The sequence below is a fragment of the Myxocyprinus asiaticus genome, chromosome 8 (genome assembly GCF_019703515.2).
Source record: "Myxocyprinus asiaticus isolate MX2 ecotype Aquarium Trade chromosome 8, UBuf_Myxa_2, whole genome shotgun sequence".
Classification (NCBI taxonomy): Eukaryota; Metazoa; Chordata; class Actinopteri; order Cypriniformes; family Catostomidae; genus Myxocyprinus; species Myxocyprinus asiaticus.
Genome location: NC_059351.1, coordinates 40,723,241 through 40,740,777, shown reverse-complemented (window position 1 = coordinate 40,740,777; position 17,537 = coordinate 40,723,241). Strand labels below are relative to the sequence as shown.

General features: G+C 39.1%; 1 protein-coding gene across 4 annotated transcripts in view; it reads left to right on the top strand.

Annotated features, from left to right (window-relative positions):
* The window catches only part of LOC127444563 (catenin delta-1-like), a 54,194-nt gene extending 37,235 nt beyond the window's left edge, over positions 1–16,959 (top strand). Inside the window, exons 10-21 of one of the 4 annotated variants that reach the window (XM_051704001.1) lie at positions 1,158–1,275; positions 7,605–7,761; positions 8,178–8,195; positions 10,533–10,598; positions 10,738–10,865; positions 11,073–11,223; positions 11,417–11,612; positions 11,742–11,932; positions 12,066–12,119; positions 13,569–13,651; positions 13,892–13,997; positions 14,922–16,959. In XM_051704001.1, the coding sequence (XP_051559961.1) occupies positions 1,158–1,275; positions 7,605–7,761; positions 8,178–8,195; positions 10,533–10,598; positions 10,738–10,865; positions 11,073–11,223; positions 11,417–11,612; positions 11,742–11,932; positions 12,066–12,119; positions 13,569–13,651; positions 13,892–13,951 (1,222 nt within the window). In that variant the 3' untranslated portion in view covers positions 13,952–13,997; positions 14,922–16,959. The remainder of the gene's footprint in view (positions 1–1,157; positions 1,276–7,604; positions 7,762–8,177; positions 8,196–10,532; positions 10,599–10,737; positions 10,866–11,072; positions 11,224–11,416; positions 11,613–11,741; positions 11,933–12,065; positions 12,120–13,568; positions 13,652–13,891; positions 13,998–14,921) is intronic. The other 3 variants (XM_051704004.1, XM_051704002.1, XM_051704003.1) reach the window with 3 other exon arrangements.
* The last annotated feature ends 578 nt before the right edge of the window (positions 16,960–17,537 follow it).

The window sequence follows — 17,537 nt, the reverse complement described above, 5'->3', positions numbered from 1 at the left end:
ACTACAGAGGGTAGAATTCACAACAATTATTCTTATTTAAGGGGGTTTTGAAGTAATGTTTGAGACCAACATATAAAACCACTGCTAGTGAAGACACATTTGCGCAATTGGACTTTTGACTCCATATCATATTGTTACTGAAATATAGCCTTTGAGACAACTAGCCCAATCTCCCTTATGTTTTTTGTTGTCATACTTTTAGTGGTGGTGTTTTAATTGGCATGCTGACAAAGTGCTGTGCTGTAGCAGTTTTCTTTTTTTTTTTTCTTTTTTTTTGGCTGTAAAACCCTCTTGGAGAGGTAGTGTCTTTAAAATCATCCCCTTTTAAAGCACCACCGCCAAAGCCATACACATTAAGACAAATGTCTTTGGCTGTTGAGTCATATCTCACAATATGTTGACCATCTAAAAATCCCTGCGCTCTTTCATTTTGTTGTTTTTGAACGCAAATACATCTTATCTTATGTTAACTCCCCCAAAGAAACCTGTTCAATTGGTCAGGCGAAACCGAAACCAGCCTAATTATACAGGGCTTACTTCTGGCAACCCTCCAACTAGTCCATTTTTGAAAATGTGTAGTTTTGCACTTTCCTAATTAGGATGTGTTTGGAAGGGATTGCACATTCAAGATTCATATGGTAAAATACATTAAAGGATGAGGGGTGTGGCTTAATGCTGGCAAAGAATTCCTGTCAAGAAAGGTTGTGTGTGTGTGAGGAAACTGCATTTTATGTGGAAGAAAGGAGGGAAGTGCAAAGGAAATGCTCTTGTGTATGTGTGTGTGAAACTCAGAGACTGTGAAAGGACAAGGACAAAGTTTGGACAAAAGAGAGAAATGTGATCTTTGAATCCACTTATTTCCCATGAGTGATTCTCTTTTATACTGTCCCTCACATCTCCCACTTGCTTATTAGGCTTTTAGAAAGCACTTTGTTCAGGCAGAGGAATGGATTTACACCATGATTGCATTAAAAAAAAAAAAAAAAAAAAACTAACAGTGGCCTGCCTTTTAACTCCCAATTTCTCATCCGGCACCCTTGACTTTTCTGCTTTCGTTTTAGGTGATGACCTGAAGCTAAAACTTTCTTTGCATGCCAAAGGTTGCTAAACATTAAAGAGGCAGTGTCCTAATTAGTTACATGATATTTCTCTCTCAGGAATGTGAGTTCGGAGCGGAGCGAGGCCAGGAGGAAGCTGAGGGAGTGCTCTGGACTGGTCGACTCTCTCATGTACATTGTCCAGTCACAGATCAACTGTAAAGATGTGGACAATAAGGTAACCATTGGATTTTAGTTGGTGCTTTGAGCACTTTCTGACAACAGTGTCTGTGACATGTTGATTGCCACAGAAACCAATATTGACTTGTCCCACATACATGTAAACATGTATTTTATTTATTTTATTTTTTTGTACAAACTGTTAAGATTGTGTCTTTGCATGGGCTGCTCTTCTATCACAGAGTCAAAACACAATAGCAGAACATTTTAGGGAAAACTAGAAGGAGAACGAAGTATTTTTATGACTGCATATTGCACATTTCAATCATATTTAGATGTGATTTTAACTGTTCGAATTAGAGTTTGGAAACAGTTATTCAAAACCAGTTATTTTCACATAAATATCTGTGTGTGTGTGTATGTATGTATGTGTGTGTGTGTGTGTGTGTGTGTGTATATATATATATATATATATATATATTATACATACAGTTGAAGTCAGATGTTTACATACACCTTAGCCAAATACATTTAAACTAATGTTTTCACAATTCTTGACATTTAATTGTAGAAAACATTCCCTGTCTTAGGTCAGTTAGGATCACTATTTTAAGAATGTGAAATATCGGGGCCTGGGTAGCTCAGCGAGTATTAATGCTGACTACCACCCCTGGAGGCGTGCTGAGTGACTCCAGCCAGGTCTCCTAAGCAACCAGATTGGCCTGGTTGCTAGGGAGGGTAGAGTCACATGGGGTAACCTCCTTGTGGTCGCTATAATGTGTGGTTCTCGCTCTCGGTGGGGCGCATGGTGAGTTGTGCATGGATGCCGCGGAGAATAGCGTGAAGCCTCCACACGCGCTACATCACAACGGTAACGTACTCAACAAGCCACTTGATAAGATGCGCAGATTGACGGTCTCGGACGCGGAGGCAACTGAGATTCGTCCTCCGACACCCGGATTGAGGCGAGTCACTATGCCACCACGAGGACTTAGAGCGCATTGAGAATTGGGCATTCTGAATTGGGGAGAAAAAGGGAGAAAATCACAACAACAAAAAAAAAGTCAGAATAATAGTAGAGAGAATGATTGATTTATTTCAGCTTTTATTTCTTTCATCGCATTCCCAGTGGGTCAGAAGTTTACATACACTTTGTTAGTATTTGGTAGCATTGCCTTAAAATTGTTTAACTTGGGTCAAACTTTTTGAGTAGCTTTCCACAAGTTTGTTGCTGGAATTTTAGCCCATTCCTCCAGACAAAACTGGTGTAACTGTGTCAGGTTTGTAGGCCTCCTTGCTCACACATGCTTTTTCAGCTCTGCCCACAAATGTTCTATCGGATTGAGGTCAGGCTTTGTGATGGCCACTTCAATACCTTGACTTTGTTGTCCTAAATCCATTTTGCCACAACTTTGGAGGTATGCTTGGGGTCATTGCCCATTTAATAATAATAATGTGTTTATTTTATATAGCACCTTTCTTCAAACTCAAGGTCGCTTTACAGGATGAGTAAATATTAAAGTATCACCAAAAAAAATAAAAATAAAATTAAACCAAGAGTCAGAGAAGCATAGGTCAAAGAGATATGTTTTGAGATTGATTTTGAAATCATGTATGGAGGAGAGATCACGGAGGGACTGAGGAACAGAGTTCCAAAGCGAAGGGGCGAGTGTGCAAAAAGCCCTACCACCTAGTGAGGTCAGCTTGCAATGTGGAATGAATAGTAGGCCCAAATCAGATGACCTGAGTGAGTGGGATGGGGTGTAGCGGCGGGCGAGATCAGTGATGTATGGGGGGCAAGACCATGTAAAGCTTTGAATGTTGTAAGGAGTAGCCTACAAAGTATGGGAGTGATGTGAGAGGATTTCTTTGAGTATGTGAGAACCCTAGCTGCTGAATTCTGGATGTATTGCAGTTTGTGTATTGTTTTCATCAGAAGGCCAGAAAAGAGGGCATTACAATAGTCAAGTCGAGAATTAATAAAGGTGTGAACAAGAATTTCTGTATCTTTGGTCTAAGAATGGGGCGGAGTTGCTCAGTGTTACGGAGATGATAGAAAGCAGTTTTTGTGAGAAAGAGAGTGTGGGGTCAATGATAATGCCAAGGTTATGAACAATAGCGGAGGGTCTGACCAGGACACAATTTATATCGACCAACTGATCAGGGAGATGATATAAAACACTTGGAGACCCAACTATTAGTACATCAGTTTTATCAGTGTTGAGTTTTAGAAAATTACTGGTCATTCATGAGTTGATGTCCTTAATACATTCAGATAGGGAACTTGTGGGGAAGGGGGCAGTGTGCTTAGAGCTGATATAAAGTTGAGTGTTGTCAGCATAGCAGTGAAAATTGAGGCCATGATGGCAAATGATGTGACCTAGGGGAAGCAGACAGATGATGAAGAGCAAAGGACCAAGTACAGAACCCTGGGGAACACCTTGAGAAACAGGAACAGAAGTAGATTTAAACTGCCGTATAGAAATGTAGTGTTGGCGGCCAGAGAGGTAAGAAATGAATCAGTACAGAGCAGTGCCTGAGATGCCAATTGCAGAGAGCCTAGCGATGAGTATACTATGAGAGATAGTGTTAAAAGCAGAGCTGATGTCTACAAGGACCAGGAAAGTGATGGCTCCAGAGTACGCAGCCATCAGTAGATCGTTAATAACTCTGAGTGCAGTCTCAGTGCTGTGTAGAGGATGAAAACCAGATTGAAAACACTCAAAGAGATTGTGTGTGGCCAAATATGAGAGAAGCTGTGAAGCAACCACTTTCTCCATAACTTTTTGGAAGACCCATTTGCGACCAAGCTTTAACTTCCTGGCTGATGTCTTGATGTTGCTTCAATATATCATTTTCCTTCCTCATGATCCCATCTATTTTGTGAAGTGCACCAGTCCCTCCTGCAGCAAAGTACCCCCACAACATGATGCTGCCACCCCCATGCTTCATGGTTGGAATGGTGTTCTTCAGCTTGCAAGCCTCACCCTTTTTCCTCCAAACATAACGATGGTCATTATGGCCAGACAGTTCAATTTTTGTTTCATCAGACCAGAGGACATTTCTCCAAAAAGTAAGATCTTTGACCCCATTTGCACTTGCAATCTGTAGTCTGGATTTTTTATGGTGGTTTTGGAGCAGTGGCTTCTTTCTTGTTGAGCAGCCTTTCAGGTTATGTCGATATAGGACTTGTTTTACTGTTGATATAGATACTTGTCTACCTGTTTCCTCCAGCATCTTCACAAGGTCCTTTGCTGTTGTTCTGGCATTGATTTGCGCTTTTCATACCAAACTATGATCATCCTGAGCGGTATGATGGCTGTGTGGTCCCATGGTGTTTATACTTGTGTACTATTGTTTGTACAGATGAGCGTGGTACCTTTTAGGCATTTGGAAATTGCTCCCAAGGATGAACCAGACTTGTGGACTTTTCTGGAATTTTCCAAGCTGTTTAAAGGCACAGTTAACTTAATGTAAACATCTGACACATAGAAATTGTGATAGTCAATTACAGATGCATCTCAATAAATTAGAATGTCGTGGAAAAGTTCATTTATTTCAGTAATTCAACTCAAATTGTGAAACTCGTGTATTAAATTCAATGCACACAGACTGAAGTAGTTTAAGTCTTTGGTTCTTTTAATTGTGATGATTCTGGCTCACATTTAACAAAAACCCACCAATTCACTATCTCAACAAATTAGAATACATAAGACCAATAAAAAAATAAAAAAAAACATTTTTAGTGAATTGTTGGCCTTCTGGAAAGTATGTTCATTTACTGTATATGTACTCAATACTTGGTAGGGGCTCCTTTTGCTTAAATTACTGCCTCAATTCGGCGTGGCATGGAGGTGATCAGTTTGTGGCACTGCTGAGGTGGTATGGAAGCCCAGGTTTCTTTGACAGTGGCCTTCAGCTCATCTGCATTTTTTGGTCTCTTGTTTCTCATTTTCCTCTTGACACTACCCCATAGATTCTCTATGGGGTTCAGGTCTGGTGAGTTTGCTGGCCAGTCAAGCACACCAACACCATGGTCATTTAACCAACTTTTGGTGCTTTTGGCAGTGTGGGCAGGTGCCAAATCCTGCTGGAAAATGAAATCAGCATCTTTAAAAAGCTGGTCAGCAGAAGGAAGCATGAAGTGCTCCAAAATTTCTTGGTAAATGGGTGCAGTGACTTTGGTTTTCAAAAAACACAATGGACCAACACCAGCAGATGACATTGCACCCCAAATCATCACAGACTGTGGAAACTTAACACTGGACTTCAAGCAACTTGGGCTATGAGCTTCTCCACCCTTCCTCCAGACTCTAGGACCTTGGTTTCCAAATGAAATACAAAACTTGCTCTCATCTGAAAAGAGGACTTTGGACCACTGGGCAACAGTCCAGTTCTTCTTCTCCTTAGCCCAGGTAAGACGCCTCTGACGTTGTCTGTGGTTCAGGAGTGGCTTAACAAGAGGAATACGACAACTGTAGCCAAATTCCTTGACACGTCTGTGTGTGGTGGCTCTTGATGCCTTGACCCCAGCCTCAGTCCATTCCTTGTGAAGTTCACCCAAATTCTTGAATCGATTTTGCTTGACAATCCTCATAAGGCTGCGGTTCTCTCGGTTGGTTGTGCATCTTTTTCTTCCACACTTTTTCCTTCCACTCAACTTTCTGTTAACATGCTTGGATACAGCACTCTGTGAACAGCCAGCTTCTTTGGCAATGAATGTTTGTGGCTTACCCTCCTTGTGAAGGGTGTCAATGATTGTCTTCTGGACAACTGTCAGATCAGCAGTCTTCCCCATGATTGTGTAGCCTAGTGAACCAAACTGAGAGACCATTTTGAAGGCTCAGGAAACCTTTGCAGGTGTTTTGAGTTGATTAGCTGATTGGCATGTCACCATATTCTAATTTTTTGATAGTGAATTGGTGGGTTTTTGTTAAATGTGAGCCAAAATCATCACAATTAAAAGAACCAAAGACTTAAACTACTTCAGTCTGTGTGCATTGAATTTATTTAATACACGAGTTTCACAATTTGAGTTGAATTACTGAAATAAATGAACTTTTCCACGACATTCTAATTTATTGAGATGCACCTGTAAAAGTGAAACAGTCTGTCTGTAAACAATTGTTGGAAACATTACTTGTGTCATGCACAAAGTAGATGTCCTAAACGACTTGCCAAAACTATAGTTTGCTAATATGAAATCTGTGGAGCTGCGCCACCTTGTCTGTACTCTTTTTGGGAGTAGCATACAACCCCCTAAAGCGGCAGACACTCTGGGAGTGGTGATTACTGCTTTTGGAAAAGGTCATGAGGCATCAGCGTATTTACTCCCTGCTAATTGAGAGTCTGGGGGACAGAGCTTCAACTTCTCAAGAGATTATGGGAGAAAGATTTAAACTTGGTATTGAAGGAGGGAGTGAGGGCTAGGATTCTAAAAAAAACATCAAGTCTACATCTAGAGATGCAAGGGTGTGCCTTATGCAATTTAAGATTTTACATCGATTCTATTGGACCCCCTCTAGATTGTATAGGCTTGGTCTTAAAGACACACCCACCTGCTGGTGATGCTAATCAGAAGATTGGGACACAACCCATGTTTTTTGGTGGTGTGTTAAGATCCAAGAATTTTGGTTGAGGGTTCAGAGTTTTATGTGTGACATATTGGGCACTCAAATTTCATTTTGCCCCAGACTCTATATTTTAGGCGATGGGGCGGTCATTAATATAGGGGATAAATACATAAAGAATTGGGATATAATTTGTTATAATTTGATTCTGTGTATGTTCTGTTTCTTCAATCCTGTTTTTATCAATAAAATGTTAATGTAAAAACAAATGAGTTTTAATGACTTCAACCTAAGTTGTAAGCTTCTGACTTTAACTGTGTGCTCACGTGTGTGTACTGTAACGCCGGAAATAAAAACAAACCATGGAATTGTATTAAAAAGGGCAATCTGTAAATTCTAAAGTTTATAATGTAGGTTATTGGGATTCCAGATGTCGGTTTCATCTGGAAAGCATCACATTCTAATTAACATCTGCTAAACATCTTAAAAAGATCATATTTACAAACATTCTAAATCATAAATGTCGCAAAGACATCTGCTGAATATTGTATTGACATCAGAGAGAAAACGTATTATAGATGTATAGCAGTTGAGCAAACTGCCTAAAAAAAGACGTCTTTCAGATGTAATCACATAACAAATAGAAATCTGGGTGATGTACGTGTGCCAAAAGGGGTCAGTCTTTGCTCTTTGATTATCAACTGTTTTATAAATAGATTGGCATTTGGCAATGTCAGTTGTGATGCTTCAGTCTCCTACAAAGTCATTATTATTAAAAACTAATAATAATAAATGTTTATTATGTCTGTCTTTGCAGCTGATAGAGAACAGCGTGTGTCTGCTGAGGAATCTGTCCTATCATGTGCACCGGGAGATACCAGGCTGCGAGCGCTACCAGGAGACGATGCCCATCAACCAAGGCCCCGTCCCTTCTTCCCAAAAGGGTGGTTGCTTCAGCTCCCGAAAGGGCAAAGGTGTGTCTGAGTCATTTAAAGAAAAACACAGGCACTGGCCGTGGGGCATAGCCAATTACAATAAGTTAACTTGCTATCTTTGCATTCCACTGTAATCTCTTTTTTGTGTAAACAAAGCTAAGTGGCCAGGTTTATTCCATGTCCTTAAATCATTGTACACACTTTGAAGTATGTTAATTGTGTGAGTTTGATACATGCCAGATCAACGTTGTTTACACGAGAAAGAGATGAGGCGTGCATGAATTTCAAACATGGATGTGTGCTTTTTGGATTTGTTGCCTGGTTTGTTTAATGGTGGCTGGGGCACTATTGCAATTTTTTATATCTAAAAACCTGTCCTTTCCTCTCATTTTCTTCTGTATTTTCTCATCGGTCTCTTCTGCTGTTTTTCCTTGCATCTCTTTATCCTGTTACAGACGAGTGGTTTTCTAAAGGTAAGCTTTTCTCTTAATTTTCTTTTGCTTTATAAAAAGCTTTGCTTGCTTTCACGGGAATCATTTACGTTTTACCACATTAGAACTTATTATTAACCCTGTTTTAGGTTCATGTTCAGAAAATGGATCTGAAATGGGATACTAATAGTGCTTTTGTGCAGGGGTTTTCAAAGTTTCTTGATGCCTAGGACCCCCAGATATGATGATCCCCTTGCAAGGGACAAATTATTGTAGAATTAAATAAATAGAAGCGACCGGGCCAATTTGGTTGCTTAGGAGACCTGGCTGGAGTCACTCAGCACGCCCTGGGTTTCGAACTCGCGAACTCCATTGGTGGTAGTAAGCGTCTTTACTCGCTGAGCTAACCAGGCCCCCTATTTTGACTATTAATGTTTGAATGTAAACCTTAAAAGGAACAATATATTTTGTCTAGCGCTTCCACAATTAAAATTATTCCAAAGCAGCTTTACTGAGAATATGGCCTTACAACCTCCAGTGAGAAAGCTAAATATTCATGAAATGTTTTTTAGCACAAACATATATACAGATATATTTTTTCCCCCTTACAAATAAAAACTAGGACTTTCAATAGAATAATCATGATCAATCTTATTATTTCCATAAACTTTAGGAAGCAGTAATAATGTTTAATTTGGTAATGTCAAACTATTTATTTATTTATTTTTATTTTCATATTTTTTTTTTTTTTCTGTGAACCTCCTGCTTTAGGGGATAAGAAGCGTATTTCCCATTCCATTTGATATCCATTTTAATAGCTGCATTACGTTTGTAAAATAAGAAGACATATAAGGGCACCAGTCACATAAACAAGGTTGTTATTGATCAGAAGGAAATGGATTGAACCAGTAACAAGTATCAGATTATGTCACTGGACACTGAATTCTAAAGCTTTGTTTCAAAGCCTAGTGAGCTGCCTATCTTGACAGGGGTGTGTTATTGAGACAAGCCATTTTAAAAGTTTGGCAACAAAATTATGCTGTCTTTTAAGGTATTTCCTTTTTGCCAAATGAAATGAAATATTTCATTTGACACAAAAGGGCAAAAGGAGTCATATGACATCTTTCCTGACTAAGGTCCATTTACTCGGCACCTGATTGCGTGACTGAGGCCCTTTAAAGCTGTTGGCATTTTTTACATTTCACCTGTAACCACGAGAGGGCGCCAGTGCACCTTACGTCTGATAAATCCACACCTATCTTTAATCACATAGACCTATTTAAGGAAAATTGTTTGTTTTTCCTGTGTGTATTTACTTGCACTATATCAATACACCATGATGTTATAATTCTGTATAAACTGGGCCATCTGAATGAAGTCATCATTCTAATCATCACGACCTGTAGGGTTTTTCCTTATGGGGAATAAATGGCTTCTGTCATAACTGTTTGATGAAAACCATCTATTGTTTGAAGAAAATCCCCCTTTTTTATTTTTCCTTTTATGTGGGAATGCGTTATTCACACCAATTAAATGCCAATAGAATGGCAGTGATCACGGTTTTGTAGTCTAAAATGAAGGTGGTTTTCTTCAAAGAAATGCTTCTAAATTGTCATGTAGTATCACTAAAATGTGAAGTAAAATGTTTTTTATATCTCTTATTAAAGTGATAGTTCACCAAAAATGAAAATTCTCTCATCATTTACTCTCATGCCATCCCAGATGTGTATGATTTTATTTCTTCTGCAGAACACAAAGATTTTTAGAAGAATATTTCAGCTCTATAGAACCATACAATGCAAGTGAATGGTCATCAGAACTTTGAAGCTCCATTAAATCACAGAAATGCAGCATAAAAGTAATCCATACAACTCCAATGGTTAAATCAATGTCTTCAGAAGCGAAAGATAAGTGTGAGTTCGAAACAAATCGATATTTAAGTCCTTTTTTACTATAAATTCTCCTCCCTGCCCAGTAGGTGGTGATATGCACAAAGAATGTGAATCACCAGAAACACAAGAAGAATGTGAGATTTATAGTGAAAAAATATACCCACACCTATCATAGTTCTTCAGAAGATATGGATTTAACAACTGGAGTCTTATGCATTACTTTTACGCTGCCTTTTTATGCTTTTTGGAGCTTCAAAGTTCTGGTCACCATTCAGTTGCATTGAATGGTCCTACAGAGCTGAGATATTCTTCAAAAAATCATTCATGTTTAGCAAAAGAAAGTAAGTCACACATCTGGGATGGCATGAGGGCAAGTAAAGGATGAGAACTTTTTCATTTGGGGTAAACTATTACTTTAATCTCTGTATCATTTTATTTAAACTTTCTCTCTATTTCACTTGTTTCTTATTCATTCTGTTGTGTTTAGGGAAGAAAGAGGATGATGGGACTTCAGATACGATTGACATTCCAAAGAGAAGCACTCCAGCCAAAGGTACAAAGACAATCACACAGTCCTGAATGGACTTCCTGTTGCCTATGAATACTTTGTGAATAGTACTGCGTCACCTCAATATCATATGTTTAGTCGGGTAATAGATGAGATAAAATGTCATGATTGTGTCGTTCTGTAGGTTACGAGTTGCTTTTCCAGCCAGAGGTGGTGCGCGTGTACACTTCCCTCCTGAAAGAGAGCAAGAACCCATCGGTTCTAGAAGCCGCAGCGGGAGCCGTACAGAATCTGTGTGCGGGCCGCTGGACTGTGAGTACATACACAAAACAACTGCAGAGCATGTCTGCTAAACATAAACAGATATATGCTATACTGCTATTGCAATGCATTTACTGCTAGGATGATACATTACAAGGGTTCCAGATTTGCATAACAGTTCGCCATAGAACGGACACGCTTCAGACTATTTTCATTTTGAGTTGTAATTAAATAACTGTCTTTGTTTTCCTCTGTCAGTATGGGCGGTACATTAGAGCAATGATGCGACAGGAGCATGGCCTGCCAATGATGACGGAGCTGTTATCTCATGGGAATGATCGTGTGGTCAGAGCCATGTCTGGAGCGCTGAGAAACCTTGCCATTGACGCTCGCAACCGTGACCTGCTAGGTGTGAATAAGCAAGATTAGTATTTGGCTTGCAACAAGAATTGCTTGCATAGTCTATCAGTGATAAAAAAATAATACTGATTTGTTTATTTGCATAAAATATATCAAGTGTTATATTCCTTTATTTGTGTCCTCATTCTGTTAGCAGTGATCTGTATATGTATTTACCGCGATCTGTCTCTCTTTGTGTTTAGGGAAACATGCAGTGCCTAACCTGGTGGCTAACCTGCCTGGCGGTGGTCAGAGTCAGCCTGCGCGTGCTCTATCAGAGGAGACGGTGGTGTCTGTTCTCAGCACTATGGCAGAGGTGATCGGGTCCAGCGTGGAGGCGGCCAAAACCCTGCGCAGCTCCCAGGGCATCGAGAGACTGGTGCTCATCAACAAAGACAGGTATGTTTGTGTTGCGTCGCTGTTTCTCTGAAAATTCTGGTCACGTTTGTGTGCTTGTTTCTGAGCATTTTGCTCTGTGTGTAAGCTGTTGTTGTATGTTTCATAACCGCCTGTGTTCTCCCCATATAGCAACCGTTCAGATAGAGAGGTCCGTGGCGCTGGGCTTGTGCTGCAGATCGTGTGGGGCTTCAAGGAGCTCCGCCGCACACTGGAGAAAGATGGCTGGAAGAAAACCGACTTCATGGTCAACCTAACCCCCCCTAACAACACCCGCAGCAACGGAGGATACGAGGACAGCACCTTGCCGCTAATAGACAGAGGTGAGGACACAATCCATTCTTGCTGAATGCTCTAGTGTGTTTATGCAACAAATAGATCACCTAAGTATCTATTAACAAGCGGTCCACAGCTCTTTGTCTCGGTGAACTCACATTGTTTGTTTTTTTTTGATAGGAGGCAAACAGGACCGGGACCGAGATATGATTCCTCTTAATGACATGGGACCAGGTAAGAAAAACATGTACCATCAAAATGTAATGTGTTTGTACCCGGGGTCCAAAATTACCTTCAAGCTAATCGAGTGTGTATTGAGAATTAACTGGCTCTAAGTACTTTATACTGGCCATTAAATGGTACTTTGAATTACTATATACACTCACGGACCACTTTATTAGGTACACCTGTACACCTACTTATTCATGTGATTTATCTAATCAGCCAATCATGTGGCAGCAGTGTAATGTATAAAATCACACAGCTGCAGATCAGGTGCTTTCTTTATTGTTCACATCAACCATCAGAAAAGAGAGAAAAATGTGATCTCGGTGATTTCGACCGTGGCATGATCGTTGGTGCCAGGCGGGCTGGTTTGATTATTTCTGTAATTGCTGATCTCCTGGGATTCTCACGCACAAGTCTCTAGAGATTACTCAGAATGGTTCCAAAAAAAAAAAAAAGGCGGTTCTGTGGGTGAAAACGTCTTGTTAATGACAGAGGTCAGAGGAGAATGGCCAGACTGGTCCAAGCTGCCAGGAATGTGACAGTAACCCACATAACACATTACAACAGTGCTATTTGGTGAGGGGGTGAGGTAACCCCCACAATAAACAAAACAAGCAAGTACAACCCCTCCCCCCCCCATTATTTATACCATGATCAATGGAAACATGTAAATGCTTCAAGCTGCAAACATAATTCTAAAAAAAAATTCTAAAAAAATACATTTATTATTAATTGTTAATTAGATTATTTTTAACGCGTTAATTTGTGTGATTTTAATTATATTAAAAATAACGTGTAAAAAAAAAAATCTAATCATGCCCCCGACCTTGACCGTTAATTCTGTAATAGCAAATGTTCCTACCATCGCTTGATGTACCACTTTGATGCAGTAGGGGGCAGTCAGTGCGCCAGCTGTACAGGCAACATGCCTTGTCAAACCAACGAGCAGGCAGCGTACACTTCCACAAACATGCTTTTGCACTCAAAGACAGCTGGACGAAGCACAACAGAAAGCAGGGATTTAGAGATGCATTTTTCAGAGTTTCAAACTAAGTTTAACTAGATACATCATTCTAAAAACACAGCGCTTGTCTTAAAGTAAGAGAGATGATCCAAATTCAGTACATAGTAGAAGTACATATACCAACAATTAAACCTAGAGCAGAGGAAAGTACGTCAATAATTAGGGTATGTTCAGTGATATGAAATTAAAACAAACAATATTTTTACTTTAAAGCCACTTTGTGTATTGTCTAAATGCTAAACTATATACTGCTATGTCTGTTGCCACAACATATACATATATATATATATATATATATATATATATATACATACAGTATATATTATATACAGTATATAATATATATATATATATTTCATATTTTGAATACATATGTGGTACGTAAGGCAGAAATCACTGTGCTTATGTCAAATTTGTGTTTGTGTTACCAGACGCTTACTCTACTCTAGACCAGAGAGGGCGGAGAAACACTTTAGACGACACTCTGGATCGTTCTGACAGAGATGCACCTCAGGTGACCAACACGTTCAAAGAAACAGCAACCTGTGTGCACTGAGACACAACAAACAACTCGTGTTCTCACTAAACTTCCTTCACAAGCAATTCAGTACTTGTTAACCTAATGTAGTTTCACTAATTGCACTAAGAGGGAGTCCCACCTCAACTAACGCTCTCCACACTCCTATTACTCTATTTTTCGATGGTCTTTCCCTTTTTCTTATTCTGTCAATCTTTCTGTCTCTTTGACTCTCAGGGAGGAATGTATGGGGAGAGGCGGGGCTCTCTGCCTCTTTTGGACTCTTATGATGGTTAGGTCACTCCCCCTCCCTCCCCCCCCACTCAGTGCATGAGCACGCATGGTATGTGTGTCAACCTTCTGCATGGGCTTCAAGTGTTTAAGTGTATGCGTTCTGGTCTTTGTATTTGTGGTTCTAACCCCTATTAACAGTAATGTTATGTTATTTTTATCTGGTTTTCACCATGAAAATAGCCATAAAAGCTGGCATTGTGTTAAAAACAAACAAACACCGCAAACTGTTGGAAAATGTAGCTTGTAACTAGAAAAGCTCAGTGAAAAAATTGTTAAAGGTGCACTCAGTATCATTTTTTGAAGTATGTCGAAGTACGGCATACACTGATACCTAGTTGTCTGGATGCAGCATTATTCATACACAGAAGTTTTCAGTTACAGATGCCATTGTAGAAAGTCACTATGCACAGTAAACCATGATTAATTTAATCCATGAATGAATGTATCCAATAACAGGGTTGTTACTGAGATTAAGACAGTAGTATTCAGCTGGTCATGTGATCCTAACATGGCTGCCCCCATGAGGGGACCCTCTCCATGTAGAATAAAAGAGCTTTTATAAGGTTACCAATAAGACTGAACTCTTCATCTCATATGAGTGGTCATGATTTTATACATATGTTTCAAAATTACTATTCATTTCTTTATAAGTAAAACTTTTTAAATGAGGGAAAAAAAATACTGAGTGCACCTTTAAGTTAGTAGCTAAAACCGAAAGTCGCTAGTTTCAGTTTGTTACTCCCCAACACTGACCTCTTCCCCTCTTGTCCACCCCATGGTCACATGACTGATGTTTAGCGGTTTTATCCGTCATCAGTTCAATGTATAAACCAGCTGATGTGCATTTTGCATTGTGCACAAATGTCCATCAAACTTCAGTGATGACACATAAATAATTTCCCCTTGTAATTAGTAAACTGTATGCAAAAAAAAAAATACTATACTCAACCATCATATCTATTTCTCTCCACAGAAAAACTGATCGTGTGCATTACCCGACGCGAGTTTCCTCCTCCTGCCTACTGTCCCTGCTGAGCCTCTGATCTCATCACTTATGGGACCATAGCCACTAATTGCAGTGACCCTTTCATTGTTTTCAGCATTCTCTTGTTGTCACATACTCTAACTTACACTGAGATCAACGTGATCAGAACAGCCACTACTTGCAATAGACACTACAGAATGAATCCATTCCTTTTTGATTTTGGTGAAATAATGGACTAAGGGAAACACTAGGGACTAAAAGATCTATTTAGTCACATCCCCAGTTTATTAAGCTTTATAAACCATTTTCTATTTTTGTTTTGTTTTCAGAATTCCTTATGCATCTATTAGAACACTAGTATAGAATGCCATTGGTATTTTGATTATTTGCTACATCTTGCTTTGTGGTTCACGGTGATGAAATGTGACCTGCGAAAAATAATGAATATAGAATATCTCAGTTTTATGACTTGCCGCATTGCAACAGGCATAAGGCCTATTTTTTGTCATTGTTTTCTAAAAGCACAAGATGACCACTCAACCCAACATTACTCCCGCTAGGTTTTTCTTTTGTGTTTTTTATGGATGATCTTGCCTTGATGAAGCATTACAGTAGAGGCATTCGGAGCTTTTTTGAAACCAGTAGCATTCAAGAATGATCTCTAGTGGTAGCTGAAGACAGTTGCATTATTTGGGACATAGCCATGTGGTTCTGAATACTGAAACTCCAAAATGTGTGACTCCTTAAGCAAGTAGTAGCTTGCAAGAATTTGAAAAGCATTTCAGAGTGGGAGAGCTGCTGTTTTTTTTTTTTTTTTTCTTCTTCTTCTTTGGTTTGTTCTTTGTAGAAAACCCCTGCATGTTTTATAAACATGGTAAAACAGCCACAGCGGAGCTGATTTAGGAAGAGCCTTAAAATCCGAGACAAATTTTAGCCCTGATCTTATACCAGTGCTCCCACTTTTCAAATCTTTGTGGGTCGAGGCCCTACTGTTGGACTCTGTTTGTGCTATTCCACTTTCATCTGACTATAAATGAATGTGTAAATATGACCGAGTCTCACAAATCCACTCTGCGTACTTGGAGTGCCTAGCTTGCTAAACAGTGAAATGTGTCGTGGGTGAGTGCGTGTTTGTGATAAGCGGCGTCCAGTAGAGTGCACAGGGACATTCGGCCACCCTTCTGCCTCTTGGTTCCAGTGCCTGTCTGTGTAGAGAGCAAACGAGTGTACATTTGAGGATGTTTATGCATTTGTTTTTTCCTGAGATCCATAATTACAGTGCTTGTTCCTTAGACTGCATATTCCAAATGCACAGTAAGTCTGTTGTAGATATTTACTGAATGGAAACTCTAGCACTAAGAGTTGATGGATTGTTTTGTTGTTTGCTTTGGACACTTTTTTTTTTTTTTTTTTTTAAGAATGACTTTTTTCCCCCAGTGAATTTTTAATCTCGCCTTCTGCCTTGTCCAATACTTAGAGACACTACAGACAGTAAATGGAAGATTGGCTGTTGACTAAATCCATATGAGCCACAAGTCCTGATTGCGGAGACTGTTTGCCCGTAAGTTTGAGGAATCAATCAATCATTGAGTGTTGAGGTTGGCAGAAAACGGAGTGTTATAATTATAAAAAAAGTTGCATCACTTTCAGGCAGGATTTAACCAGAGCTCAGACTTTCATTCTAGCTTGATAAGAAAATAAGATAAAGTAAAAGCACATTGAACTATATATACCAGAGAATATTTGTTAATGTTAATAATTTTTTCCTCTTGTCCTTTTGCCCTTCCTTTTCTATATTTTATGATTGGGACTGATTTTGTTTATTTTTGGGGGGTTTGTTGTGGGTGAGTGCATATGCAATCAGTTTTATTTTTTAAATAAATGCATTTATTGTTTCTATCTTTTAATTAAAGACAAAAGGAAAAAAAATCTTTGTGTCATGCTGTCGGTTGACAATGTTTCTCTGCAATACTAACAAGTGGATCTTGATTTCATAATTCCTATATTTCAACACTTCACCTTTGGTCTTAAACATTGCACCTTTCTCTCATGGATTGAAAATGTTACTTAGCAATACTGTTTATATATATATATATTACATACATACACTGGTGGCCAAAAGTTTGGAATAATGTACAGATTTTGCTGTTTCGGAAGGAAATTGGTACTTTAATTCACCAAAGTGGCATTCAACTGATCACAAAGTATAGTCAGGACATTACTGATGTAAAAAACGGCACCATCACTATTTCAAAAAAGTCATTTTTGATTAAATCTAGACAGGCCCCATTTCCAGCAGCCATCACTCCATCACCTTATCCTTGAGTAATCATGCTAAATTGCTAATTTGGTACTTGAAAATCTCTTGCCATTATATCAAACACAGTTGAAAGCTATTTGGTTCATTAAATGAAGCTTAACATTGTCTTTGTTTTTGAGTTGCCACAGTATGCAATAGACTGGCATGTCTTAAGGTCGATATTAGGTCAAAAATGGCAAAAAAAGAAACAGCTTTCTCTAGAAACTCGTCAGTCAATCATTGTTTTGAGGAATGAAGGCTTAAAATTGCCCAAAAACTGAAGATTTCATACAGAGGTGTACACT